The sequence below is a fragment of the Prionailurus bengalensis genome, chromosome B1 (genome assembly GCF_016509475.1).
Source record: "Prionailurus bengalensis isolate Pbe53 chromosome B1, Fcat_Pben_1.1_paternal_pri, whole genome shotgun sequence".
Classification (NCBI taxonomy): Eukaryota; Metazoa; Chordata; class Mammalia; order Carnivora; family Felidae; genus Prionailurus; species Prionailurus bengalensis.
In genome coordinates, this window is record NC_057344.1 from 206,157,635 (window position 1) to 206,183,696 (window position 26,062).

The following is a 26,062-nucleotide window of genomic DNA, read 5'->3' on the forward strand; positions in this document are numbered from 1 at the left end:
GCTGTGCACGAGCCCAGGAAAGAGGCCTCAAAGGAAGCAACCCTGCCCACACCTTGATGTCAGACTGGCCTCTGGGGCTGGGAGAGAACGCGTTTCTGCCGTTGGAGCCATGCGGGACTTTGTCACGCTCTGTCGTGACCACTGAGCTGGCTGAGACAGGTTTCATGAAAGGACGGGAAGACCATGCCTAGAACCCGGGGACTGCGCCTTGGGTGACAATAGCAGTCAGTGGGTAACGGTGCCCCACAGAGACACACGGACCGGGCCCCCCAGGCACTGAGGCACCCACGTGGGGCAAGAGGAACAGGTAGGGACTTTGGGGTTCAGAGGGATGGACAGTCATGCTGACTTCCCGCGATCGGGCAGTCGGGGGGACCTGGCGGCTCTTGGGTTTTGCGCGTGGACAGGGGACCGGCAGGTTTTGGAGAGCCAGAGGGGCTGAGTAGCTCTGGTCTTCCTCTGCCCTTCAGACCTCCCCCCGTCCTGAGCCCAACGTAGCCCCGGAGGGCAGCAGAGGAAGGGAGATCAGAGCCACCACACCCGCGCTCCTGCTCACAGGGCCCCCTCCCTGGCTGGCTGCGACCCCGGGCTGAAGGTCTCTGCTCCTTGCCAGGTGGCCTCTCCCCACCTTTCTGTCTCTGGACCGGTAAGACAGAGCCGGTAAGTCTCTGGAGCCCCCACCCGCTCCATCTGCCTGGGGCGGGGTATGGGTGTGGAAAGGGGTCCCGGGGTCCTGTACAACCTGTGCAGCTTCCCTGCCCACGCCACACCCCTGCAAATGGTCCCGGGTCATCCTGGTCTCAGCGTGCTGTTTCCTTCTGGGCTCAGGTATAGAACTGGGATGATCATGCCGGCAGGCGCAGCCTACAGGTGGCGCTGCAGACCCTTTCGGCCGCTGGCCACGGTTGGGGCCAGATAGCTTGGAAGCCCTACCCGACCTCCCACCTGGGGTTACAGGGGACAGCCTGTCCGGGCTCAGGAAGGAGGTCCCCTCCTGGGCTCCAACCTGACCCAGGCAGGACCCCTCCAAGCACAGCCTCAGCCCCTGTTCTGCAGAACGGGCCGGGGACAGCAATGGGGCCCCCATACCCAGCAGTGATGCCAGAGACCCCAGGCAGGCAGGGCAGCTGTCCTAATGGCAGCCGGACCTCGGTCCCCCTGTGCTCAGCGTGCTCCCCATCCTGGCTCCCGCGGTGGGGGAAAGCACTCTGGAAGAGGGGGCGGGAGGCGGGGAAGGCCTTGCTGGAGCCAGGCCCCGACTTGGCTGCACGCCCATCCACAAAGGCCAACCCCAAGACTGATGAGCAGAAAGGCACTTTAAGGAGGCGAGCAAGTCACAGGACAAGGTGAACAGAGCCAAGTGACGGCCGGCAGTGGTCCGGCCCGCCTCAGCTCCTGGCCGCCCGGGGTCACCGGTCAGCTCCAGCTCACAGTCACTGGGCAGCGGCAGCCCTTACGGGGCAGGGACCTCCACGTACTGCACAGGGTTCGAGAAGGGGCCTGGTCGGGCCCAGTAGTCCACCGCTCGAACCCGGTAGGAGCCAGATGTGACAGCTGTGTCTGAGGCAAACAAACACGCGTGTTCTCGAGTGGGTGCCTCCTTGAACCCGCCCCAGGTTCCTGGAGTCCCCTAACCCTGGCCTTTACGAAGCCCTGGACCCCACCCCAGGGAACACCGTGCCAAGGCCAGGGCGATGGGTGAACATACCTGGGCTGAACACAAAGAGGTTAAAGGTCGACGGCTTCCTGCTGACAGGAGCGTACCCCTCACCACCTGCAGAGAACTGGACCTCATACGTCCACAGGCACCTGGGAAGGTCAGTCAGGACCGGGGCTGGCGTCCAGGTGGGGCGAGTGTAGACACCGCAGAGTTACAGCCCTATTGCCTACAGCCCCTTTTCTGACTCCTCCCGGGTCCCTGTACTCTTCCCGCAACGATGACGGGCCAGCTCGATGAAGAGAAGGGACAGGAGCCCGACTGCCACCTGTAAATGTCCCCTGTGGGTACCCTGCTCCCCCATCAACAGGTGTGGCGTCTTGGGCCATTTGTGTGGTTGTGCGAACAGCGGTGGCCAGGGTGTGAGGGGCAGAGGGCTTGGAGGACCACAGCTGAGTGACCACGTGGGCACTGCAGCCTCCGGGGACCAGAGTGGAGGGCAGGGGGAGGATGAACAGAAGAGGGATTAGGGGTACCGGGAATGAACCCACTCACGCACTTGGAGACCACATGCTCATCTGACCAGACCAAGAGCACCTGCCCACTGGTCAGGGGCAGAGCCCGGAGCTGGGTCACCTGCAGGGAGAGAGGTGTCGTGACTGGGGGGTGGGGTTGGGGGGCTGGAGGGACCCGGGCAGTGGGGGAGGGGGCCGCCACTTGCCTGGCCTGGCGGCTTCTCTGGGCGTGCGCACACGTGCACCAGCAGGAGTGAGGGCAGTCGGAGCTCCGGGCGAAGCGTCAGGCGGCCGCTGGCAGGGAAGGGGCGCGGCGCTGTGGCCACTGGGTCCTAGGGGCAGGGACTGGTACTCGGGGCCTTGGGACCTTGGGAGCCTCCCTGCCCCGTTCCCACCCTGCCCTCGGACCTCGGCTGCGCGCATGTGCCGGAACTCCTCTGCCGAGGGGAAGACCGGCCGGCCGAGGCGCTGCCACTCGCCGTGAGGGCTGCAGAACCGGTTGTCCAGGTAGAGTGTGACGTAGACGAGGCCTGCGGAGCCAGACGCTGGGGCCACGCCTCGCCGGGCCCGCCCCCTCCAGAGCCACCCCTTCCCCGGGACCCCAGCTCACCCGGCCCCGAGGGCACCCCGTGCAGGCGCAGGGTCAAGGCGACGCTGCGGTTGGGGTGGGTGCGCGTGTCGTCGCTCGCGTAGACCAGCACCGTGGCGCGCCAGGCGTCAGCGGGGCTGGCCGGGCGGTGCGCGCTGGCCAGGACGCCCACCGTGTGGTTGCTGTCCAGCAGCGTCCCGCCCTGCCACACCTCGGCCCAGAGCTGCTCGCCGTCTAGGGGGCGGGGAGCGGGGCTGTCGCTAGGCAGCAGTCACAGCCCCTCTGCCCTCCCGGGGCCTCGCTTCCTGCCACTCAGCCTCCCGCCCCTCCCACTGCCACTAGGGGTCCCCCACCGGGAGGCGCCCCGCCGGCCACAGCCGCCGCTGCGGCCCAGCACGCTGGGGCGGGGAGCTGGACCGCTTGGGGCAAGAGCCGCCCCCACCCCCGGTAGGGCACGGTCACCACCAGGGCCTGGAACGACCCCCTGCCTAACCGAGCTCCGGCCCGGGAGCACCGGCAGCCCCGTGGGCGCGGGGAAGGCGGGGCGGGGGCTTACCCAGCAGGGCCAGCAGCGCCATGGCGGTGAGCACCGGCTTGCGCAGCAGCTGCACGTGCGGCGGGCGGGTGTTGTTGACCTGGAAGCGCGCCGTGAGCGTGCGCTGCGTGAAGGGGTGCGGGTGGTAACTCAGGAAGGCGTTGTCGTTGCTCAGCAGCGCGTAGCGCACGGGGGAGCTGCTGTTGGCCACCAGCAGGTTCTGGTGCTGCGCAATGACCTGCGGGGGTCCAGGGGGTCGGGATGTCCCAGGCCGCCGCCCCCCCGGAACCCGCCCTCCCGGTAAGGCCCGCCGCCCTGGGGGGAGGTCCTTGGACGGGCCTACCTTCACCACCAGGGCCGCGTAGGTCACGTCAGCCCTCCAGGGCTGCGGCAGGGACCAGCCCACTAGCGGGTCAGCTTCGTCGTTGTAAATGGGGGTGTCGGCGAACTTGGGGAAGAGCCGCTGGATCTGTTGCACGGCCGCCTGCTCCTGCTCCAGGATGTAGATGGAACTGCCCGCGCCCTAGGGAGGCGGGCCTCAGGACCTCTGGGGCCAGCTCAGGTGACTGCCGCTTAAGCGCGGGTAGGGCTGCGGCTGGCGGGGGTGCCCGGCCGGGGGCCCAGCGCTTGTACCTTCTTGTGGAGGGAGATGTAGTCCAGCCGCACGCCCAACTCCCCCGTGAAGAAGTTGGTGCCGTTGTGACAGTGGCCCAGGAGGCCCCAGCACAGCGGGGAGCGCGGCCAGGGGTGAAAAGAGTCCCCAGGGCCGCCCAGGCGCAGAGCGGGGCTGACGGCTCGCAGGCCTTCGGAGCAGGCGTCGTAGTAGTTCAGGAAGCCTGGGTGGGGGAGGGACCTCGGAATCCACATGCCAGCGCCTGAGGTGATGCTCCCGCCCCTTCTCGGCCCACGGGACCCCAGGAGGTGCCCCCCACCTTGCAAGGTCATGGACACGTTGTCAAAGTCGTGGTGGTCTGGCTCGTTCCACGTCTCGAAGTTCCACTTGGAAACGTGGGAGAGTCCGTACCTGTCTGCAGAGTGTCCCCACTGGCACACGTGCCCCCCAGGGGCAAGGCCAAGCCTGTCCCGACTCCCAGGGAGACGGGCCCACGGTCAGAGGCTTGGAGGCGCTGAAGACATCTCATTCCACGCGGGCCCACTGCACCCTGCCTGGCCTGCTGTCCCCATCCGGGGGCCCTGGCCCAGGGTTCGTGGCAGAGGCCAACAAGGCGGCCGGGGTGACGCGGGAGGAGCCTCCCCGGGAGCACCCCCCCTTTCCCGCTAAGGTCTGTGCCCTGCCCACCAACGTATCTCCTGGCCAGGAGGGAGACCAGCTCCTTCCACTCAAACACCTGCCGCTTGTCCTCAAAGTCGGTGAAGCGTCTGGAGGGGCTGCCCATCAGCTCAAAGCCTGCGACACAAGAAGGTGGCCGTCCTGCCGCCCGCCCGCCGCACGGCACCCGTGCTCCACCCCGCCTGGGCTCCACCGTGCCGGCACGGAGGCCAGCCTCCCCGGTGCCTCACCAGTGCGGACGCAGAGGAGCCGGGTGGCGGGGAGGGGGCAGGACTGGCAGACGGAGGGTGGGGCTGGCTGCTCACCTGGGAGGAGCTGGTTCTCTCGGAGAAGATCCAGGAACCCATCCAGATGGGTGAAGTTGTAGCTCAGGCCTTGCTCCACTGACCCCCTATACGAGGACACTCGATGTCAGCACAGAGAGAAGTGGGCCCCAGGCTGGAACCGAGGGCACGTGCACGCAGGCAGGGAGCCTGCAAGGCGCCACACAGGGCTCAGATCCAGACTCCTCAAGGGTCCCTGTCTTGGGAAAACGCCAACGACGGAAGCCTGCCAGTCATTGACAGCCTAGTATGAACTGGTGTGCCTGTGCCTGAACCCCATGCCCAAGCCTTTGGGCTCAGGCATGGCACGAGGCAGGCAGGTCTTTTGGAAAAGACACAACGGGACGGAGTAGGGGAGGACGAGGCACACTGAAGACAGCTGGCCGTGGACTGGGGAGCCGTGGGAGAAGAGCCCGGTAGGACCTGGTGGGTGCCATGCCTGTGTCTTGCATCACCTGGAGCTCAGGGCTCCAGAGTTGTCTCGACAGTACTCCTCTCCCCTCTCCCACACTCCGAGAGGCAACATGGGCAGTCAGAAGAGGGGGAAGGGCGGCCTCCCCCACGCCCCCACCCCCACCCCCCCACCCCCACCCCAGACCGGGGCCGAATTTCCTCCGGTTCACATTCTGACAGGGGACAGAAATCATCAGGCAACTATTTGAATCTTTAAGGACACATCAGATGTACCACGAGGGAGAAGTGACAGGGAGCCAAGGGTCAGGCAGGGAGGGCCTCTCTGAAGTAACGACCAAGCAATGAGGCAGGCCAGCAAGAATGCCTCGGGGAACAGATAGGCAGCACGTGCAAAGGTCTTGGGGTAGGAATAAAGTTGTGGTTGTCAAGCAGCAGGAAGCATCAAGTGTGCCTGGGGCAGAAGAGGGTGCGGGCTGTGACAGGTCACTGGAGGCCTTGTGCCCATGGTGAGGACGGGACTGACTCACAAGGAAATGGGGCCCCTTTCAGAGGTCCAAGTGGAGCACTGCCACGACTTTAAGACTTTTTTTTTAAGAGCAGTTTTTAATAAATGTTTTTCTAATGTTTATTCAGTTTTGAGAGAGACAGAGTTTGAGCAGGGGAGGGGCAGACACAGAATCCAAAGCAGGCTCCAGGCTCTGAACTGTCAGCACAGAGCGCGACGCGGGGCTCGAATTCAGGAGCCACGAGATCATGACCTGAGCGAAGTCGGACGCTTAACCTACTGAGCCACCCAGGAGCCCCTTAAGAGATCTAGGCTCACGGCAAACGTGAGGGAGGCACGGGGATGCCCCACGCCCCCTGCCCCCCCACAGCCTCCCCCGCGATCCACACCCCCACCAGCCGGTGCACCTGCTGGAGCTGATGCGTCGTCATCGCCCCGAGTCCACGGCAGGCTCACCCTTGGTGGTGCACGTCCCGCGGGTCTGGACGAGCGCATGATGGCAGGCGCCCACCACCCTGGCGCCACACGGAGCTGCTTCGCTGCCCTCAAAATGCCCCGGGCTCCAGCTGGTCACCCTCCCCGCCTCCCCCTGACAATCGATGACCCTTTTACTGTCCCTGTAGTTCTGCCTTGGTTTTGAAAGAGCCCCAGGCAGAGGTGTAGTGCCAGGACTGGGTCGTGGCCACAAAGGCAGCGGGAAGGACCTACAGCAGATTTTCGGGGCGGAGGGACGTCTGCTGATGAACAGGGGACATCTTACACAACGCTTCGGACTTCGCTTGAGCAGCTAGGTGGGCAGGGGTGCAGGTGGCAGAGGCAGGCAGGGGTGAGCCCACGCGGAGGCGGACATCCAGGGGTGGAGCTGGCATTGGAAGCCGGCGGCCTTTCGGTCAGGCGCAGTGGGGGTGGGGCAGCGCAGGAGCAAGCGCTGAGCCTGGGGTGGGCCTGGGCGGGGGCGGGGTGTTGCCTAGTGAGGAGCACAGGCAGGTGGGTGGCAGGGGCTCAGGTGTGAGAACACACCTGCTCTGTGGCTCCATCTGCGGGAGGGAGGTGCCAAATGTCAGGAGGGCCTGCACTGCGCCCTCTTGTGGCGGCCGGGCTTGTCCTGCGCGGTCGGCAGTCCGGCCAGGTGGGGGGTCACGACGCGATCCGGCCCTCGACAGCTTTTCATCTGTCAACCTCCCATCCCACGCCCCAGCCTGGCCGGCCCAGCGTCGTCTTCCCGGACACAGCCAACGCCCCCCCCCCCCCAACGTCCTTCCCTCCCCCACCCCTCACTTCGTACGAGGTCAAGGCCGAGCCGGGGTCTGGCTTCCGAAGCCCACCTGAGGGACCAAGTCCAGCCAACCACGCGGAAGTGCCCCCTGCCCGTCCTGGGCCCCGCACCCTGCCTCCCCTTGCCGGCTGGCCCCTCTGTGTAGGGGTGCGTCTTCCCACCAGGGGCTCAGCAGGATGAGCTTTTGGGCAGCGGGGATCACCTCCCTCACCCGTTTCTCCCGCATCCAAAGGTCACAGCCGGTAGCAAAGAAAACTAACAAGCAGTTGGGTAAAAATTAAATGCACACAGCAGACCGTTCCAAAGTCCCACTACTGTGGGGGAGGGGGCGTGGGCCACGGGTGGTGGGGTGACCCGGTGGAAAGTGAAGGCATATGCAGGGGCTCGGGGCTTTCTCTGCACACCCTAGCAGCGGTAATCCCGGCCTGCTGAGTTTACACTGGGTGGGGGGCACCGCGGGGCTCAGATCAATGCTGCTGCACTTGGTGTGGGGTGGGGGGGTGGGGGGTGGTACCCCGGGGGGAGCCCCAGCGGCAGAGGCATCCGTAGCCTGTCACCCTGAGTAGATATGAGTGTCCCCTTCTCCAGCCAGCCTCGGCAGCCAAGGATAATCTGGGGGCTAATACACCTGCCCCAGGGGCCAGAAGACCCGACCTCAGAGGCGACCCCTGGCCAACGAACCCCGGGGAACGGTCCTTAGGCCCCGCCTTCCGCACCTTGGTCTCCCTCTGCCCGGGCCCCGTTCAGAGAGAGGTTTGAGAAACCTAATTTAGGGAGGGGGCTGAGCAGCGAGGTGAAGCGTGCAGCCCACCCCAGCACTCCCCCTGCAGCGAGGCGCGGCTCTCGGAGGGCCCGGCCTCCACTCCGCGGCCCTCCGCAAGGGTCCGAACGTGGGCACGGGGGCCGGGCCTGCGGCGGCGGCACAAAGGCCTCATTCACGCACGCGGCGGCGGGCGGCGGCTCCGGGGGCCCCCGCGGCAGGGCCTGAGCGCGTGCGCCGGAGGCAGAGCTGCGCCGGGGCCGGTGAGTGCGCGGGGCGGGGGTGGGGGGGGGGCGCGGGGGCGGGGGGGCACGAGCGCGTGAGCGCGGGGCCGCGGCCGCGCGTGCTCGGCGGCGGGGGCGCGCGCTCCCGGCGCAGACGGACAGGAGGGGAGGGGAGCGAAGCGCACGGCCGGCCCCGGGCGGCTCGGAGGGGGAGATGCAGCGCGGATCCCCGGCGCACCTGCAGCCTCGGTCCGGAGATGGGGGTAGGGGGGTGTCAGGCTCCCGGCCAGCGCGGCAGAGGCCGCTTACTCTCCACCTTGCCACCTAGAACCTCGGGGCTCGCGGTAGGCGTGTCTTTAGGGAGAAGCTCGCGTCAGGTCTCCAGGGCCCCGGAGGTGGTCGGCCCCGCCTCTTCGCACTTAGGGTCAGGATGCAAGGTTTCCTTTCCAAAGGAGTGTGTTTGACCACTTGAAACGGTGATTTACGGGCAAATATTAAGGAAACAACCACGTGGCCCAGAGCTGGGCAGCGGTCCCCCGAGGGAGGTTCCTGCCGATCTGTACTAGACCCCACGGCCCCCGTCCCAGTGAGGTCTGCAGCTCCCTCCCGGCGCCCACCTTAGCGCCAGTGTGGGCGTCAGCAGCCCCTCTGGCAGGCAGGGGCCCGGAACCACAGGTCCCTCTGTGCCCCTCCAGACCCCAGGTGAAGGTCGCCGGCCTCAATGCACAAAGAAAACAGGCAGAGGGACCCGGTGGGGGCAGGGTTGGGGGTGGTGTCCTGAAATTCTCTCAAAGGTCACATGTGACCTCACTGTTATCTCCTCGCCTGATTTAGGCAGGCAGCCTGGGCAGGGGCTGCAGGGTTATGAGGTCCGATCCCTGCCACCAAGGCCAGCCCAAGGCCAGCCTCCATGTTGCATCTGACTGGACAGGGGCTCTGATGGGCCAAAAGAGCCCCTCCCTGAAATCTCTCCACCTGCCACGAATCTCACCCCAGAACCTCCAGAGACCCCTGCCCCCCCTTCCTAAGACAGAGGAAGGGCTCCTTCCTACATTAGGTCCCCACCCCAGGTACTCCCTTTCTTACACCAGCACCCAGGCCCCATCCCCCACCCCAGCATGCACACACGTGTATCTGCCCTGGCCTCCGCTGCTCTGTGCCTGAGTCCTCTGTGTCACACAGCCTGCGCTCTGTCCCCCATCTAGGGAGACCCCCAAGGGCGATGAGGCTCCCGCCTGGCAGGCCACCCAAGGAATTCTCCCTCTGCCCCCTTGCCAGTAGCTGGGACAGGAGATAAAGTTTATATGACCCCCTCAATAGCTACCCTCCTCTCTGCACCCTGAGGTGAACCTCATCTGCCCCAGGGAGGGGTCCGAAGCCCGGAACTGCCCTAGCTTGTCCCCCCCAGCCCAAAACACGGCTTCTGGTCTGGGCAAACAGCTCCCCACCAGGGGCCAAGCGGGTCCTGGGCTGGACTCTGGGGGGGTAGGTGGAGGGAAGACCCTCAGCTCTGTCCCAGGTAGACGGGAAAGCCCCCCGGGACGGGCCCTTCCCACGTAGCCCTTCAGCATGGCGGGAGGGGGGCTCCCCTTCACTGGGTGTAAAGGTGGGGAACCTGAGACTCAGAATCGTGTTAAAAACAGCTGTCCACCCTTCATGGGGCATGAGAGTAATCATTTAAAGGGATCGCCTTCACTCCAGCTCTCCCAGGCAGACCCCACCTGCCTCAGAGAGACTGGAGACGCGGCAAGGCCGGGCACCTGCCAGTCACCGGGGGTTGGACCCGCACCCCACGGCAAGAAGGGCAAACCTGGCTGGCAGTGTGTCCCGATGCCTGGCGGCACCCCCCCGCCCCGCCCACAGCAGTCCATGCGCATGTGCACACACATACTCAGCAACAGCCCCGCGCCTGCTTTCCACACGAGGCCACAGAACAGAGGCTGGGACACGGCTGCCCGGTGCCCGGCTGGCTCAGGTACACTTGGCCCGTGCTCCAGAGCAGACCAGAACCGTCTCATGGCAGAATAGGGAGGATGTCCAGGGATGGGATGAGGCGACCAGCCCCGACCCGGGTACCCCTCTCATCCTTGCCCATCCTTGGTCAGTCGTGCGACCATGGCAACGGGCCCCAGAGCTGCAGGCTCACGTCCCAGGGCTGGCTGGGCTCGCGCGCCTCCCGCCCCCCAAAGGACCCCAGGACCCACGCGCCCTGCGCAGCTCTTTGCTGCCCTCACCCACGCTGCCCCGTACCTGGAGCCCCATGGGGGGATGGGAGCTTACCAGAGGTGCACACACTCGCACCTACTTGTGAGCTGGGATTACAGTACAACTCCCTGGGTTAGCCACTCTGGTAACGCTCATCTGGGGGAAACCCATGACTCAGCAATCTTTGGGGTAAATAATTGAACCGCAAACCCAGTTTGGCTAAGCAGTCACGTGGTAACCACAGAGCGCGGCCCGCGGTGGGCGCCAGACCTGCCGCGGCCCAGCTCCTGGCTCCGGCTCTGCGTCAGAACCCGCCGTCCACACCTCCCCACCGGCTAACAAGCCAGAGAGCTCTGGACGTGCAGGCGGCCGGCAGAGTCGGGCCTTGGAGCCCTGACAAGCCAGGGGCCTCGCTACCCTCCCGCCCACCCAGCCTGTGAGGGGCTCCCCAGGTAAGAATCATCCCGGGGCCCCGCCGCAGGGCCGTGGAGCCCTCAAAGCCACAGCAGAGGCCGGCTCCCTGGGTGAAGGGGAGGGGCAGGACGATTCTCGGGTTTCCTCTCCGGCCCCTCAGGCACAAGGCAGATGCCATTTCAACTGTCCTCATGCCACACACCCAGACCCTGGGGGGCTTGGGGGGACCCTTGTGTGGTGAGGTCTCCACAGGAAGGAAACACGACTCATGACGTCCCCCTAGTGCTCACGGGGGGGCCGTGCCTGCCAGGCCGTCCTCCACCCCCCAGCGAAACTGCGGGCGGCGTGTCCTGGGCCAGCGAGTGAGAAGTCAAGGACGGGGCTGGGCCCCAGCAGGTGAGGTGCCCTTGGGACACAAGGGACAGTCCCAGACTTGCGCTCCATGGTGCACCTGTGTGGTCTGAGACCCAACCCAGGAGTGTGTCCCACAGTCCCAGGTGACGGGGCAGGTGACAGACGCCAGCCACCCCCACTTCCCTCCCGGCTGGCCTCGTCTAAGATCAGCCTCCCAAAGCGCGTCCCGGGAATTCTGCCACGAGGACCGGGGGGTATAGGGAGTGCTGCTGTGTGAGCAGCCCCTCCGGGAGCAAAGATCTGGGGTCTCCCTATCTTCAAGGTTCAACAGGGGGCACCAGGAGGCGCTCTTCCTCTAAGCCCCAGGGCCCATGGTGCAGCGGTGATGGGAGGGCCGCCGGAGGGACCCCGGGGACTTGGGTGGCGGAGAGGGGGGGCCTCTGGCGTGGACGTGGGCACGGGGAGGTGGGCCGGGAGCAGCGGAGCTGGGTCTGGCCACATGGGAGTCTGGGTCTCTGTGCCGCCCGCTGACCCCAGCAGGGATGCCCACCTCTGTTTCAGGTCTTCCCAGGATGGACGTGTCCCCCGACTGCACGCAGCAGGGCGGGGGGCTGGTGCTGGTCCGCCGGCGGCCCCCAGTGCCCCCGGGCCTGCGCGAGATGCTTAAAGCCAGGCTGTGGCGGGGCTGCACCTGCAGCACGCGCGGGGCCTGGGCGCTGGCGCAGGACCTGCTCCCCGCCACGCGCTGGCTGCGCCACTACCGCCCGCGGGAGGCCCTGGCGGGCGACGTCATGTCCGGGCTGGTCATCGGCATCATCCTGGTGCCGCAGGCCATCGCCTACTCGCTCCTGGCAGGGCTGCAGCCCATCTACAGTCTGTACACGTCCTTCTTTGCGAACCTCATCTACTTTCTCATGGGCACCTCGCGCCACGTGTCCATGGGAATCTTCAGCCTGCTCTGCCTCATGGTGGGCCAGGTGGTGGAACGCGAGCTGCTGCTGGCTGGCTTTGACCCTGCCCGGGACGGCCCGGGGTCCGGGGACAACGGCACCACCCTCAACGCCTCGGCCACACTGGTGCTCGGGCCACGGGACTGCGGGCAGGACTGCTACGCCGTCCGCGTCGCCACCGCCCTCACGCTGGTGGCTGGGATTTACCAGGTGAGGGGCTGACCGCACTGGGGTTCTGCAGAGCCTGGGCGCAGGTCCGGACCGCCCGCTCGGCCACTCAGAGCAGGCCCCTCACTCGCTCGCCACCCCCAGAAGGGCCAAGGCCAGGGCAGTGCGGGGTCAAGGCCTCAGAGGGCAGCGGGTTTAGCCAGCAAGGGCGGGGCGGGCATAGGCGCAGGTGGGCACGGGGTGGCGGCCCGGACGGGGCACCCGAGGGTCTGAGGGTGCCCGGGAACAGGGACCCTGTCCAGGGATGGCTGGCCGGGCACGGCCTGGCCTGCCCGCCCTGATTTCACACCCTCCCAAGGGCCGCAGGTCTCTGGGGAGAGGGGAACAGTGCCACCCGCAGGACAGGAGAAGGGAGCGGCTTTCCAGCACCTGGAGCCCGCACGTGTGAGAGAAGCAGAAGCGAGCGTGTAAGGGCCCACGTGCACCTCCGTGTCTGCCGTGCCTGTGTGTGCACGCGCGTGGGCAAGGGACTCCAGACAGAGTCCGTTCGGGAAAGCAGCAGCAGCGGCAGCGGCGAGAAGGGGTGTAGGGCTCTGTGCCGCGGCCGCCCCGTCGGCGGCACCGCTGCCCTGACCGCGCTCTGTCCGCAGGTCCTCATGGGCGTCCTCCGGCTGGGCTTCGTGTCCACCTACCTCTCACAGCCCCTGCTCGACGGCTTTGCCATGGGGGCCTCGGTGACCATCCTGACCTCCCAGCTGAAGCACCTGCTGGGCGTGAGGGTCCCACGGCACCAAGGGCCGGGCATGGTGGTCAGCACGTGGCTGAGCCTGCTGCGCGGCGCCGGCCAGGCCAACCTGTGCGACGTGCTCACCAGCGCCACGTGCCTGGCCGTGCTGCTGGCCGCTAAGGAGCTGTCGGACCGCTGCCGCCACCGCCTGAAGGTGCCGCTGCCCACGGAGCTGCTGGTCATCGTGGCGGCCACGCTGGCGTCCCACTTCGGACGGCTCCATGAGCGCTTTGGCTCCAGCGTGGCCGGCGACATCCCCACCGGGTTCGTGGCCCCCCGGCTGCCCGACCCCGGGCTGATGCGGCGCGTGGTGCTGGACGCCGTGCCCCTGGCGCTGGTGAGCTCCGCCTTCTCCGTGTCCCTGGCGGAGATGTTCGCCCGGAGCCACGGCTACTCCGTGCGAGCCAACCAGGAGCTGCTGGCCGTGGGCTGCTGTAACGTGCTGCCTGCCTTCTTCCACTGCTTCGCCACCAGCGCCGCCCTGTCCAAGAGCCTGGTGAAGACGGCCACCGGCTGCCACACGCAGCTGTCCAGCGTGGTCAGCGCCGCCGTGGTGCTGCTGGTGCTGCTGGTGCTGGCGCCGCTGTTCCGGGACCTGCAGCGGAGCGTGCTGGCCTGCGTCATCATCGTCAGCCTGCGCGGGGCCCTGCGCAAAGCGAGGGACGTCCCGCAGCTGTGGCGGCTCAGCCCGGCCGATGCGCTGGTCTGGGTGGCCACCGCGGCCACCTGTGTGCTGGTCAGCGTCGAGGCGGGGCTGCTGGCGGGCGTCCTCCTGTCCCTGCTCAGCCTGGCTGGCCGCACGCGACGCCCACGGGCCACCCTGCTCGCTCAGATTGGGGACTCGGGCTTCTACGAGGACGCCGCGGAGTTTGAGGGCCTGGTCCCTGAGCCGGGCGTGCACGTGTTCCGCTTCGCGGGGCCGCTCTACTACGCCAACAAGGACTTCTTCCTGCGCTCGCTCTATCGACTCACGGGGCTGGATGCGGGGACGGCGGCCACCACGAGGAAGGAGCGGGGCCCGGAGGCCAGGGTCAGCGAGGGAGACCCCGTCGAGGGCACGGACCCGGGCCCAGCCAGCAGCACGGCCGCACGGCTGGTGCCCCCGGCGGCCGGCTTCCACGCGGTGGTCATCGACTGCGCCCCGCTGCCGTTCCTGGACGCGGCCGGCGTGGCCGCGCTGCAGGACCTGCGCCGAGATTACAGGGCCCTGGGCATCGCGCTGCTCCTGGCCTGCTGCAGTCCCCCTGTGAGGGACACCCTGAGGAGAGGCGGGTTCCTCGGGGACGACACGGGGGACGCCGCCGAGGAGGGGCAGCTGTTCCACAGCGTGCACAGCGCCGTGCAGGTGGCCCGAGCCCGCCACGGGGAGCAGACGGCCACCGACTCCACCCTCTAGCGCGGCCGGTGCCCGACGCCAGCCTGACCGCCCTTCCGGGAGCCCCGGGCGGACAGCCTCACGCCATCGGTCACTGACATCAATGAGCACAGTCACCACTGCCCCCCCCCCCCCGCCGCCCCCGCCCCGAGACCGATGCTGTGCCCTGGAAGAACCAGGGAACACACAAAGGACTCGGACACTTGAACATCCAGGAACTACGCCTTTGAAACAAGCCACCACAGCCACCCCGGGCCCTGGTGCTGTGTGTACGCGGTGCTGCAGGGTCAGTCTGACGCTGGCTGTCACCGTCTCGTTTGAACAAGGGCCCGAGGCAATCACGAGGCCTCCCTTGGCCCGCCCGGCCCCAGTCCCACTGGCCACAGCGGGAGGGTCTGTGTCTCTGGGAGCCCTTCAAACACACACCCAAGTGCTCCTTACATCTCACACCTCGGCCAGGCTGAGCTTTGCAAGGCCAAAGGTGGGCGTGATCGACCCAAGTTCCGCTCAGCCCTTGGGCGGCGCTCCTGCAAAGCCTGACCTGAGGACACGGGGCACCAGGTGCGTGGACGCACGCTCTCCGGGGCTGGCTCCAGCCACGAAGCTGGCACAGCGGGACACCCACCTGACCCCGAGCCTCCAAGTCCTGTCCGGTGGGAAGCCAGCTGTGCCCAAACTCGGGGCTGCCCCGGGGAGCCCCCACGGCCCCGCGCGGCCTCCTCCACCGAGGACGTTTTGCCAGGAGGTGTCAGGGCAACAGGATACCCCCTCCGCTCTGCCCCCATCACGGCCCACACTGCACCACACTGTCCTCCCGGACGCTGCCTCCTCTCGGCCTTGGTCTTCGTCTCCAGTAAGGGGGCTCTGCCCAGCTGCCCCCATCACTCACCTGGCCGTGATGAGCTCCAGCAGCCAGTGGGTCCGGACCTGCTCGATGCCGCCGTGGGGGACAGCGCCCACGTAGGCCATGTTGAGATGCTGGTCCCAGCTGAGGTCATACTGGTCAGCCTGGCTGTGAGGCAGTGGGGGACTGGGGACAGAACAAGGGGGGATGGGCCATTAGTCCCCAGGGGCGGGGCGCCAGAACAGCCCCTGCAGCTACAAATCCAGGGCCCCAGCCTGCCCCGGGACAGCAGTCCCCAGCAGCTGGACCCTGGAGTGCCCGCCGATGAATTTTACTGTCCCTGAGGTAATAAAACGGCCCCTAACGCCAGGAATGCCACAGAGGCTCATGTTTATGGAAATGGGGGGCTCCCTGAGGAGAGGGGACCACATGCCAATACCCTGTTCCTTGTCTCGCCAGCCAGGTGATCTTGGTTACAAGAATGACACGGGGGGAAGGGGAGATAGGCAGACACGGAGAGGGGGATGGGGGTTGATAGGCCCCCTACAGGCGTGTGCGACTCCACTGGGGCTGCCCCCTTGGGAGGGGCCTGCGCCGCAGCCCCTCCTGCAGCCTGGCCTGCCCCCCAGCGGCCACCGGGCAAAATCAGCGAGCGTCCGCAGGCCTCCACCACACGGGGTACCCGCTCAGAAAAGCCCGGGGCGCACGCAAACACCGCGTGGCTCAGGCCGACAGAGGAAACCCCGGTCTGACTGCAGGACGGCTCCACGAGGAAGGAGGAGGCGGCCGTGGGCGCGGGAGCCCGAGTCCCTCCGATGCAACAAGGGGTCCAGGGAGATCGCGGGCGGGGAGCGCGTCCCCGGGCCTGGGAGAGGCGCGCGGCGGGATGCAGGCGACAGCGGCCTCTCGGGCCTCAGTTTCCCCGCGCGGAGCGCTCACCAAAAGCCGGTGCTCCTCCAGAAGGGCCGCAGGGGCCGCAGCGCTCGGGCCGCGTCCACGAGCACCAGGTGCGGGGCCTCGGCCAGGGCCGGGGGCGCGGCCAGCAGCGCGACCAGGAGCGCGAGCGGCGCGGCGCGGGAGCGCGGGGGCCGCATGGCCGAGCGCGGCGGGGCTGGGGGAGAGGCGCGCACGGTCCCTTAGGCCCGGCAGGTCCCCCGCGCTCCGGGAGCCGAGGTCGGCGCAGCGCAGGCCGGTTCCGCCTCCGGGTCGCACGCCACGTGACCGCCACCTTGGGGGCGGGGGCCGGGGCGCCGGGCCGGGTCCGGGTGGGTCCTCGGAATCTGGGCGCGGGGGGGAGCGGGGGGGGAGCGGGGGGGAGGGGGGGCGCGGGGCCGACGAGCGGGCGGGGATTAGAGGGCCGGGCCGCCGCGGTGGGGGTCCCCGCCCGGCTCCAGCCCCGGGCATCCCCGCACGCCGCCCCTTCCCGGCTGGGTCCGTCCCGGGTGCCGGTGCGGGTTCCCGCTCGTCGGCTGTGCGCGGGCGCCTCCTGCAAGCGCGCCCCGCCGTCCGGGGGCTCCGGTGTAAGCCGTTGTCTTGGTCGTGCTTCGGGGGATCGCCCCGGAGGCCGGGAAGTGGCCTAATGCGCGGGTCAGGCGGCCGCTTGACGGCTCAGACTTACGATGGCCGGACAGTGGGCACGGGTGGTCAGACGTGGGGCACATCTGGCAGGTGAGCGCTAGGACCTCCGATGGATTGGATGCAGGGGCGGGAGGAAGGAGCAGAGTCGAAGGTGACTCCCTGGGGCTTCGGCTTGGCACCGCGGGGCGCCCGGGTGGCTCAGGTCACGATCTCACAGCCTCTGGGGTGAGGTGAGGTCGAGCCCCGCGCCGGGCTCTGTGCTCACAGCTCGGAGCCCGGAGCCTGCTTCGGATTCTGTGTCTCCCGCTCTCTCTGCCCCTCCCCCACTCTCTCTGGTTTTCTCTCTCTCAAAAATAAATAGACATTAAAAGAATTAAAAAAAAAAAAAAGGAGGAGCAGGTGTGGTCAGGGGATAAGCTGCCTGCGAGGAGCCAAGTGAACATTTCGAGCAGACAGCTGGGTGATCGGGCCTGGGTGTGGGGCAGGTGGCCTTGAGGCGTTAACGTTTACACTTTAAGCTGTACACGTGCCCTGGGCAAGTCAGACAGCACTGCATCTCCAAACACCAGAAGTCTCACCACACGGGAAGACCCCTGTGCTGACACCACCCTCCCTCCATCCACAGAGCCCAAGGTACCAGTCCCTTCGGTTGGTGGCACAAAGTACATCTGAAGAGAAAAGAGCTGGCGATCTTTTTTTTTTTTTTTAATATTCATTCATTTTTGAGAGACAGAGAGAGAGAGCATGCGCACAGGTGGGGGGCAGGCAGAGAGAGACGGGGGACAGAGGATCCGAAAGGAGGTCCGCGCTGTCAGCACAGGGCCCGACGCGGGGCTCGAACCCATCAACTATAAGATCATGACCTGAGCGGAAGTCGGACGCTCAACCGAGTGAGCCACCCAGGCGCCCCAAGAGCTGGTGATCTTCTAAAAGTGAGGGAGGATAGCCAGCTACAAAATCAAGACGTGCCGCGAAGCCCGAGAGGAAAGGCACGAAGGAAGCAGAGCCCGAACACGTGGTGACGGAGTGCTGAAGCCAGAGACGGACGACGTGCCCCCAGAGCACACGGACTTTTCAACAGGAGCCACCGAAGCCAGCGGACAAGGAGTCCCGGAAATAAACCAGTGGCAAGCTGGAGTCTGAATCCGGCAAGAAGTGCACTTCAAAAGAGGTCAAATAAAGACGTTTTGGAGAAATGAGCTCTGCGGACGCTGGCCGCCACCGGCCCTCACTCGAGGAAACAGTACCTGGCGTCCGTCCTTCAAGCGGGAGAACGGCCCGGCCCGGCCCAGAGGCAGAGGACGGGTGTGCAGGATACAGATCTCACGGGGAGCGGTTTGCAAAACGGTAACGTGACATCTGGGGCTTCGACACGGCAGAGAATTGAAGCGCCCGACGGTAGCGCGGAAGTCGTGAGCGGAACAGACGCGCCGTGAGCCTAACGTGTCCACGGGCCTAACCCCCAGGGCCTCCGAGGGCGACCTTACGCGGTGAAGGCACTCGCAGGTGTGATTAAGCTAAGGATCTTGAGGTGGGGAGATGATCCGGGATGATCCGGACGGGCCCTACGCGTCACCACGGCGTCCTCGCGAGGGGGGCCGAGGGGGATCTGACAGGGAGGAGGCCGCGCAAAGACCTCAGAAGAGAGAGGCGGTCAGATTGTTCTTAAGTGTGTGCTCGGGGCGTGTCGTCACTGCTGTGCCGAGACGGGGGAATGATGGCCGTGAGGGAAGAAGTTCACGCTCCCGTCCCGAGAAGCAGGAGGCCAGACGCGTGGTTCGGCGCCACACAGAGACACGAGGGCGGGGAGAGATCAGTGAGGGGCCTCACACGATGCGTCTCCATTGCACAGACGCTGGACGCTTCCCTCGGTGCAGGGAAGGGCGGCGGGGAAGCTGTTAAAGTCGGCGTGAGTTGGGCAAAGGGCCCTTAAGGAAGGGAGCTGAAGGCCCGGGGCGAGACAGTGACTGACTGGGGTCCATTTATCGGACTGGGATACGCAAGAGTGAGGAGCCCGCTACGTGTCTCGGCGAGAGCGGCTCTGTGGAAGGCCTCGGGGATGTGACAAGCGACCTGTGTCTCTGTTACCGTGTTAGTGACGCCTGTGACTCCAAAGGGGATGAGTACGTCTTGGCAGCAGTCGTGTCGTGGCCTCGGCATACCCGGAGACGTGTGGGAGTTTGGGTGGTGTTTTCGGCATCTGTGAGGCACGGGACGCCAGGCTTCTTCACTCCGAAGGGGACGGTTCTCAGGCAGCGGCCTGACGGTGCAGAGTCAGTGTGGACACGGGCCGTCGTTGGCCAGAGCGTCCGCTGCTGAGACAACCGCGTGGAGTCTGGCCAAGGGATCGGCCCTCGGGTCCCGTCCCCGCTCCGGGACGCCCTGGCAGCCGCGCTCCCCCGGGCGCCACCGCACACGGTGGCCCGTGGCCCGCCGGCTCCCGAGGGGCTCCCGGGCCGCCGGGGGTCTGGGGAGGAACGTGCTGCCGGCGAACCGTGAACGGGACCGAGAGCTGCTGGCCCCTGCGTCCTAGGGACTCTGTCCCGGGAGTCCCCCCGGAGGAGAGCGCAGGCTGCGTCAGGGCCTGCGGGCCCCCGGGCAGCCTGGAGGGGGCACGGGGTCCTTCCGGGTGTGGAAGCGGCTGCGGCCGATGGGCCGCTGAGACGGGCACAGATCCGACGTCTCGGGAAACAGCACGGCGTTGACCCCAACGGTCGGGCTGTGGCACCGGCTCGTGCACATCTACTGTCAGCTGCCCTCAGGTTTTCCAGGTGAAACAACAGGCAAATTTGGGCCTGTATTTTCTCCCCTTATGTGGTTTTTTTCTTTCTTTTCTCCCCACCGCCCCCCCCCCCCGTTTTAGGCTTTTCATTCCTGCATCAGGGGGAAGCGGAGGAAGGGCCTGTGGGGGCCTCCCCTGGGCGGGCCTCAACTGCAGCGGCTCCCCTCCCCCCTGCTTCTCCTCTTCAGAACCTTATTTTTCCTCTTTTTTACAAATAGTTTTTATTCAAAGCATGTTTTTAACATTTATTTATCCTTGAGAAAGAGACAGAGACAGAGGGCAAGCAGGGGAGGGGAGAGGGACAGACAGAGAGGGAGACACAGAATCCGAAGCAGGCTCCTCCGGGCTCTGAGCCGTCAGCACAGAGCCCGACGCGGGGCTCGAACCCACGAACCGTGAGATCGTGACCTGAGGCGAAGTCGGACGCTTAACCGACGGAGCCCCCCAGGTGCCCCTTTTCTCGTAAACAAGATCTGGCTTGTATCTCTGGGCAGGTAAAACCTTTTTCCCCCTGACTGTTTTTGCTTACTTTCTCCATTCTCGATGCTCTGGCATTTGGGCCTTGGGCCTGGAGAGGGTGCCCCTCCTGGGGCTAGTCAGTTCCTGGAGAGGGCCTTCGCCGCAGACGGACCAAGCCAAGCCCGCACCCCCACACGCCCTTCATCTCTCTCACGCGCCAAACCAACAGCCCCTCCCCAAAGCCACCCCATGGCCAGATGCCGGACACCCAGGGACCACCGCTGTAGCCTAGGCCTGACGAAATGGTTCAAACTACCCAATCCTAAACTTAGTCCCTGAGCCTGCTGCCCACCCGTCCCTTCCCGCGAGAACCCCGGTGAACGGCAGTTGTTTCCATTTCTGTCCCCTTCTCATATCTGATTAAAACGAATCCCGGGAACAAATTTCAGAGCAAAGATGCCACACTTTGATGACGGAGGAAGGGGTCATGAGCACAGGAACGCAAGGAACACAGCTCTAGAAGGTGGCGAAGGCCCGCCGTCGTCCTCTGTGGGGGGCGTGGTCCCGCCCACCCCTTGAGCACACGCAGCGGGCTTCTGCTGTCAGATCTGGACTGTGGAGCCACCACGGGAGGCAGCGCGGCACGGGCCAAAGACGGACAGGCACCAGAGGGGCACAGCAGGTCCACACAACGGCATGGATTCACACAGGGCCTTGGTCACATGGTCGTATGATTTTGTAAAGCTTGCTAAAGGGAGATACTATGAGCACAGCAGTTCCCACACTGCCTCAGGCTCCCCGGTCACTTCCCCTGTCACCGGGGTGGTTCGGGGTGGGTGGGTGGGGGGGGCTTTTCAGGATCCGGTCAAGGGGAAGCTGAGCTGTGAAAACACGAGTCGGGGTTTGGCAGAGTATATGTATGTCCTTCCTAGTCACTTCCTCGCACGGCAAAGTTAATGCCAGGTACCCTGGCACAGAAAACACTTCCAGGAACACCCTGGCAATTAACCAAAAGGAGTGAATCACACGGACTTTTGGAGCGGGATTAAACGTTCCGCTGATTTAACAGGAAATGCTGACATCAAGATAACGTAGAACCCTAACAGCCAGTGGGACGAGGACATGATGGAAGGCGGTTCATCGGATCCGTAAGGGCTTTTGAGATTAGTCACAACACAAGAAAGTGCACTGTCCCAAGACTTTCCAGCTTGTAAATGAAACTTGTCAAAGTTCTCTCCAAATGTGTGGTCGTAACAATGGATATGAGCTGCGGGTAATGAGTTGTCAAGTGAGGACTTTTGTAAAAGAGAAGTCATCATTTTGTTTTCAATCTGCTGCGTTAGAGACACTGAGTTCTCCTTCTCTTTTGTCCTCGGAAAGTAATATCTCAAAGTTTTATGAGACAATAGAAGCACGTGGGGGGCTCCGTCAGTCGAGCATCTGACTTCGGCTCAGGTCACGATCTCACAGTTGTGAGTTCGAGCCTCTCATCAGGCTTACCGCGGTCAGTACGGAGCCCGCTTCAGATCCTCTGCCCGACCCCCCGGCCCCTCCCCTGCTCGTGCTCTCTCTCTCAGAAATAAAAAATAAACATAAAAAAAGGAAGAGACAATAAAAAATGTAGATGATAAATGTATCATAGTGGAGTGCCATGCAGTTATGAATAAAAATTGTACTTTCTGGATTTGGGGATGTTTGTGCTATTGTCAATTTTTTAAAAGAGTATTATTTTTTCTCTCATTCTGAATAGATACGTGTCTACTTGTATCATAATTTGCATTCTTTCCTAAAGGGAGAGGCTGTCCCAGACCCGGACAGGCTCAGCACCATGCTCCCCAGGGGGCGGTCAGGGGACCCTGCCTCGCCCACACTGCCTGGGCAGGGGCTGGCCTGCCGCCTTGGGAGAGGCAAACGCTTCCGGAGCCGGGAGCATCTCCGTGGCCTGAGGGCAGGCGGGTGCTTGAACAGAACACAGAGGCCCTCACCAGAAAGAAAAGGCTCGTCGGTGGGACGAGGCGAAAACTTAAGAAGGCCTACTGACCCACAGCCACCAGTGAAGGAGTGACAAGCCCATCCTGGCGTGGGGGAGGCGGAGCTGACGCGGTCAAGCTTCGATATTCGCGGATGCTCCAGTCATGATTCCCCTGCTCGCGGACGCGCGTTGGTAACCCCACGACTAACCCTGCCGGCGCTTTCCGGCCATCCGGGGACGGGCACCGCACAGAGCAGCGAGGAATCAGTGTCGGGACAGGCGCGGGACAGGCGCGGGACAGGCGTGGGACAGGCGTCCGTCCCGGACGGAGGCGGCAGGAGGCCACGCCCCGTCTCCTCGCTTCGGCTCACGCTGTAAACGCGGGTCCTTTTTGCTGTCCGTGTAGCGCGACGTCTCCCGCAGTTTTGTGCTTTCTGTTGGTGACTCCACGGCTTCACACGGCCCCCCGCCCCTGCCGCGTGCCGCTCAAGTGCCCCCAGAGGCCGAGATGTGCCCGCGGAGGAGACCCCGTGCCAGGTGGGCTCCGTCGGGGCGCGAGGTCCGCTGACGCCGGCGTGGGGACTCTGTGTGAACGGATCGACCACGTGTCTTCAGACGGAAGTCCGCACCGGACACGGCTCCGTGCTGAGCCGCGGATGAAAACGTGAGCCGACGCTCCCAGGGAGCCGACCCTGCGTTTCCCCGGGAGCCGGTGTTCCCGCGTGGACGGAGCCCGGCGGCCGCGGACGCCACCAACGGACTGTAGCCGGCAAAATAATAAACATGTGAAGAACTACGAGCCAATAAGAAGAAGGTGCGCAAAACACAATGATCAGGATACTGAAGAGCAGGGCTGCGGGGGCGGAGGAGTCCGGGACGAGGGAAAGGCCTTCCTCACCACCAAGGGCAGGAGCGAAAACCAGCCGGTTCCTCTGCACTCCTCCCAGAAAGGTGGAGACGGTGGAAGCCGTTAGTGTCTGGGGTTGTCACAAACGGGCAACACGGAGAAATCTGCCCGCTGGCGGACCTGGACGTTTTTACTTATGTGCAGACTTATTCTTGTCCAGGATTATCTTCCAAGGTGAACATGGCACGTCTCACGGCCGAGCAGTGTCATTCCCGCGGGCGTGTGTACCCGTGGCACTCAAACCCGTGGATCGGAGCTCCTGCAGGGATCTCACACAGCAGCCGAGGTCTGGCACCAGTGCGCAAGCCCGTTAGCAGCAGAGACAAGGCACCGTGACAGCTGCAGTAGGACAGCCGTTTCTGTGCGAGTGTGCACCAGCAACAAGGAGGCCCACGAGCGGAGCTCAAAATAAAACAGGTTTAGAAGGCGGTCACCAAATAACGTGCAGCTGGCCCATTTCTGTGCCTGGCTTGACGGGGTTCCTGTAACAGCCCCACAAGCTGGGTGGCTTCGACAGCAGACGGTTGTTCTCCAGGGAGAGAATTCGCGTGTCAAAACTCCAACCCCCATGGGTTGGTATTTGGAGGCAGGGCCTCTGAGGGTGAATCACGTGGGATGGGGTTAAGTGCCCTTATAGACACCGGGCAGCATGCTTGCACTCTGTCTCCTGCCACGTAGGGAGTCACGGTGGGAAGGCCACAGTCTGCATGTCAGGAAGAGAGCCTTCACCAGGACCTGACCGCGCGGCCCCCGGTCTTGGACCTCCAGCCTCCAGAACCATGAAAAGTCAAGTGTGCTGTTGGAACCCCCGAGCCCGTGGTGTTGTGCTAGGTGCCTGAGCCGACCAAGCCAGCGGGGGGGGGGGGGGGGGGGGGGGGGGAGGGGAGAGAGACAGCCTGTGGACCCGAAGCTATCCCCAGGAGCATGGACGTGGAGTGGGCCCCCCAGATCCTCCAGGGGCACCCTGTTCCAGGAAGAGACTGTTTCAGCGTCAGCCACAAGCTGGCAACTATTTTGAAGGTGTTCCAAGAGGCTGGGGGCAGGGTTGGTGGAAGCGTGTGTCTGCCACGTTCACAGACACGCTGTGTCAGAGAGCACAGTTGTGGCTCTGCAGACCCGGACACACGCGATTTCCTTTCTCACAGTGTTGCCCCCGCCCTCCACTTTGTCACGAACGGAGAGAGATATATCCTTCAGTCCTGTTTCCTGAGAAGTCAGCGGTACTCTGGATCCCGTGGAGCGGTCTCCCGTGGAGCGGTCTTCCGTAGAAATCTCCGCCTTCTCACAGGCACGTGGGTCGTAGTCCCCTCGGCGCCAAGAGGCAGGTCGGTTCTGGGGCCTGGCTCTCTGGCCCGGCCCTCACCTATGACCTGCCACCTGGCTGAGGGCCGGTTTGGGGAGCTGGGTGGGCTGAAGCCAGAACCGGGGGGACGAGGAGACCAGGAGAGGACCAGGGCCTGTGAGCCCTTTGTTTCCTCTGCTGGGGCGCCTTCCTGCCCCCCCAGGCCTGCCCCTCCCGGGCACTCAGTCCTGGCTCCCTCCGACCACAGGTGGCACCAAGACACAAACCGGCATTTCCAGGCTATTTTTCAGGTTGTTGTCGGTCCCCCCCCAGAACTCAGCTCCAGGAGGGCAGACATGCCAGCCCAGTGCTCGGGGTGTGCAGCGGGTGCTCTGTGAAGTTTCTGGACAAATGAAGCCCCCTCCTGGGATTGAGGGCCGGCATCCTCTGCCTTCTCAGGACCCCGACTCTGGCACTGCCCTCCCTCTCCCTCTGCTGTCTGCACCTGGACCCCCTCAGCCAACCAGGGCAGTGTAACCCTCTCTGTCCCTCCCTCCACAAGCCCTGCACACATCCAGCCGTTTCCTTCGTAGCATTTGTGGTCACTACGCCCTCTCCTGGGACATTATTCTCCCCCGGCCTGTTTTTCTGCTCCTCTGGGACCCTGGGGCTCTACTCTTCCCTACACCCCTGGCCAGTCCCTCCCTGCAGCTCATTCTTATCCTGCCCGGGTGGGTGCCTGGCTGGAGAACCGCCCAGGAAGGCATGGTGCGGACCAGGTGGGCCCCCCAAGAAGCCCCTTGGCCCACAGCTGCCAGCTCGGCCGTGGGCATTGCAGTCTGCGGTCAGGCCCACAGAAGAAGGACCCCGGAGTGCTGGCAGGAAATGGGGTCAGGGCGACCTTCATGGACACGTCCCCTACACGTCCCCAGCGCCACCTGGACAAAACAAAGCTGTGCGTGCTGGGGATGCCCCTTCGTCCCCAGCAGGACGTCCCAGCAGGGCTGGCGGGTGGAACTCATTCCTTTCCCTGGGAGTGCGGTAGGGGCGGGTCTTTCCTACCAGGAAGGAGTCCAGGAGGCCTCTGAGCGGTCACGAAAGCTCCCCCCCCCCCAACGGGAGCAAGAGGCCAGGGCCCAGAGGGAGGGATGCTGGCCCCTCAGGCTTCCCACTGGGGAGCTGATGGGAGCGGGCGCCATCTGCGAACAGGCAGGGCAGCAACGTCAGCATGGGGAGGGGGTCGTGCAGGCAGTGGCTATTGCTGGCCCGGACCCTCATGAGGTCCCCATCTGAGCTCAGGGCAGGGGCAGGGGCCGGGGCCTGTGGGTACTCCGGGTGAGGCAGGGCCCACGCGTGCGAAGACACAGCAAATGGGGTCGGCCACGCACGGCTGGCGGAGACACCCAGGGGAGGAAGGCCTTGGTTCCCAACCCCACCCTCGGGCCCCTGAGAACTGCCGCGCGCTCGCCCGGCCGCCCCGCGCAACTGCGAACCACTGGCGGGATCCGGGTGTCGCGTGGGAGATGTCCGCCTGCGCAGGCGCGGGTCCGGGCGCCGCAGGTGCAAAAGCCCCGCGTCGGCGTCGTGGGGAGGCTGCGTGCGTGGAACCCGGTCCCGGCTCGGGCGCAGGCCGGAGCCCACCCCCAGCCCCTTGCCCTCCGGGCCTCCCCACGCGGTCCCCCTCCACCCGGGCTCGGACCCTGCCCCGGAGGCCGTCCAGCTCCCCTCTCCCGTCTCCGCCCCGCCCCGCGGGCCCCACCTCCCGGCTCCGCCTCTCCAAGCCCCGCCCCAGCAGGCCCACCGCCCCACCCATCCCTAGCCCCGGGCCCCGCCCCCGCCGACTTGGCCCCGCCTCCCGGGCTCGCGCCTGCGCGGTGGCTGCGGGCGCAGTCGGAA

At 65.3% G+C, this 26,062-nt stretch overlaps 3 protein-coding genes and 1 long non-coding RNA gene across 5 annotated transcripts; 2 read left to right on the plus strand and 2 right to left on the minus strand.

The window, feature by feature from the left end:
• Window positions 1-1,298: 1,298 nt before the first annotated feature.
• On the minus strand, window positions 1,299-16,397 carry IDUA (alpha-L-iduronidase). Of its 2 annotated transcripts, none has more exons than XM_043573214.1 (14): window positions 16,126-16,397; window positions 15,232-15,372; window positions 4,893-4,978; window positions 4,597-4,704; window positions 4,229-4,324; window positions 3,930-4,132; window positions 3,640-3,819; window positions 3,318-3,534; window positions 2,783-2,995; window positions 2,581-2,702; window positions 2,379-2,504; window positions 2,217-2,293; window positions 1,709-1,809; window positions 1,299-1,560 (listed from the first exon to the last, which is right to left on the minus strand). In XM_043573214.1, exons 1-14 carry the CDS (start codon window positions 16,278-16,280, stop codon window positions 1,454-1,456), a joined length of 1,932 nt encoding a protein of 643 aa, XP_043429149.1. In that variant the 5' UTR covers window positions 16,281-16,397; the 3' UTR covers window positions 1,299-1,453. The 2 variants fall into 2 exon arrangements, with proteins under 2 accessions (XP_043429149.1, XP_043429150.1); XM_043573215.1 differs by having other exon boundaries at window positions 3,318-3,420; window positions 16,126-16,372.
• LOC122479158 lies at window positions 6,464-9,104 on the minus strand. Its single transcript, XR_006296245.1, has 2 exons — window positions 6,850-9,104; window positions 6,464-6,563 (listed from the first exon to the last, which is right to left on the minus strand). It is a non-coding gene; the product is annotated as an uncharacterized LOC122479158 (long non-coding RNA).
• On the plus strand, window positions 10,737-21,535 carry LOC122479154 (sulfate anion transporter 1-like). Its single transcript, XM_043573220.1, is given in 3 exon segments — window positions 10,737-12,222; window positions 20,969-20,999; window positions 21,002-21,535. Coding segments are annotated over 3 exon segments (702 nt in total). The 5' UTR covers window positions 10,737-11,604; the 3' UTR covers window positions 21,055-21,535.
• LOC122479152 (sulfate anion transporter 1-like) lies at window positions 12,218-15,564 on the plus strand. The gene has a single exon (XM_043573216.1). The coding sequence runs from the start codon at window positions 12,837-12,839 to the stop codon at window positions 14,361-14,363; it is 1,527 nt and encodes a 508-aa protein (XP_043429151.1). The 5' UTR covers window positions 12,218-12,836; the 3' UTR covers window positions 14,364-15,564.
• Window positions 21,536-26,062: the final 4,527 nt, after the last annotated feature.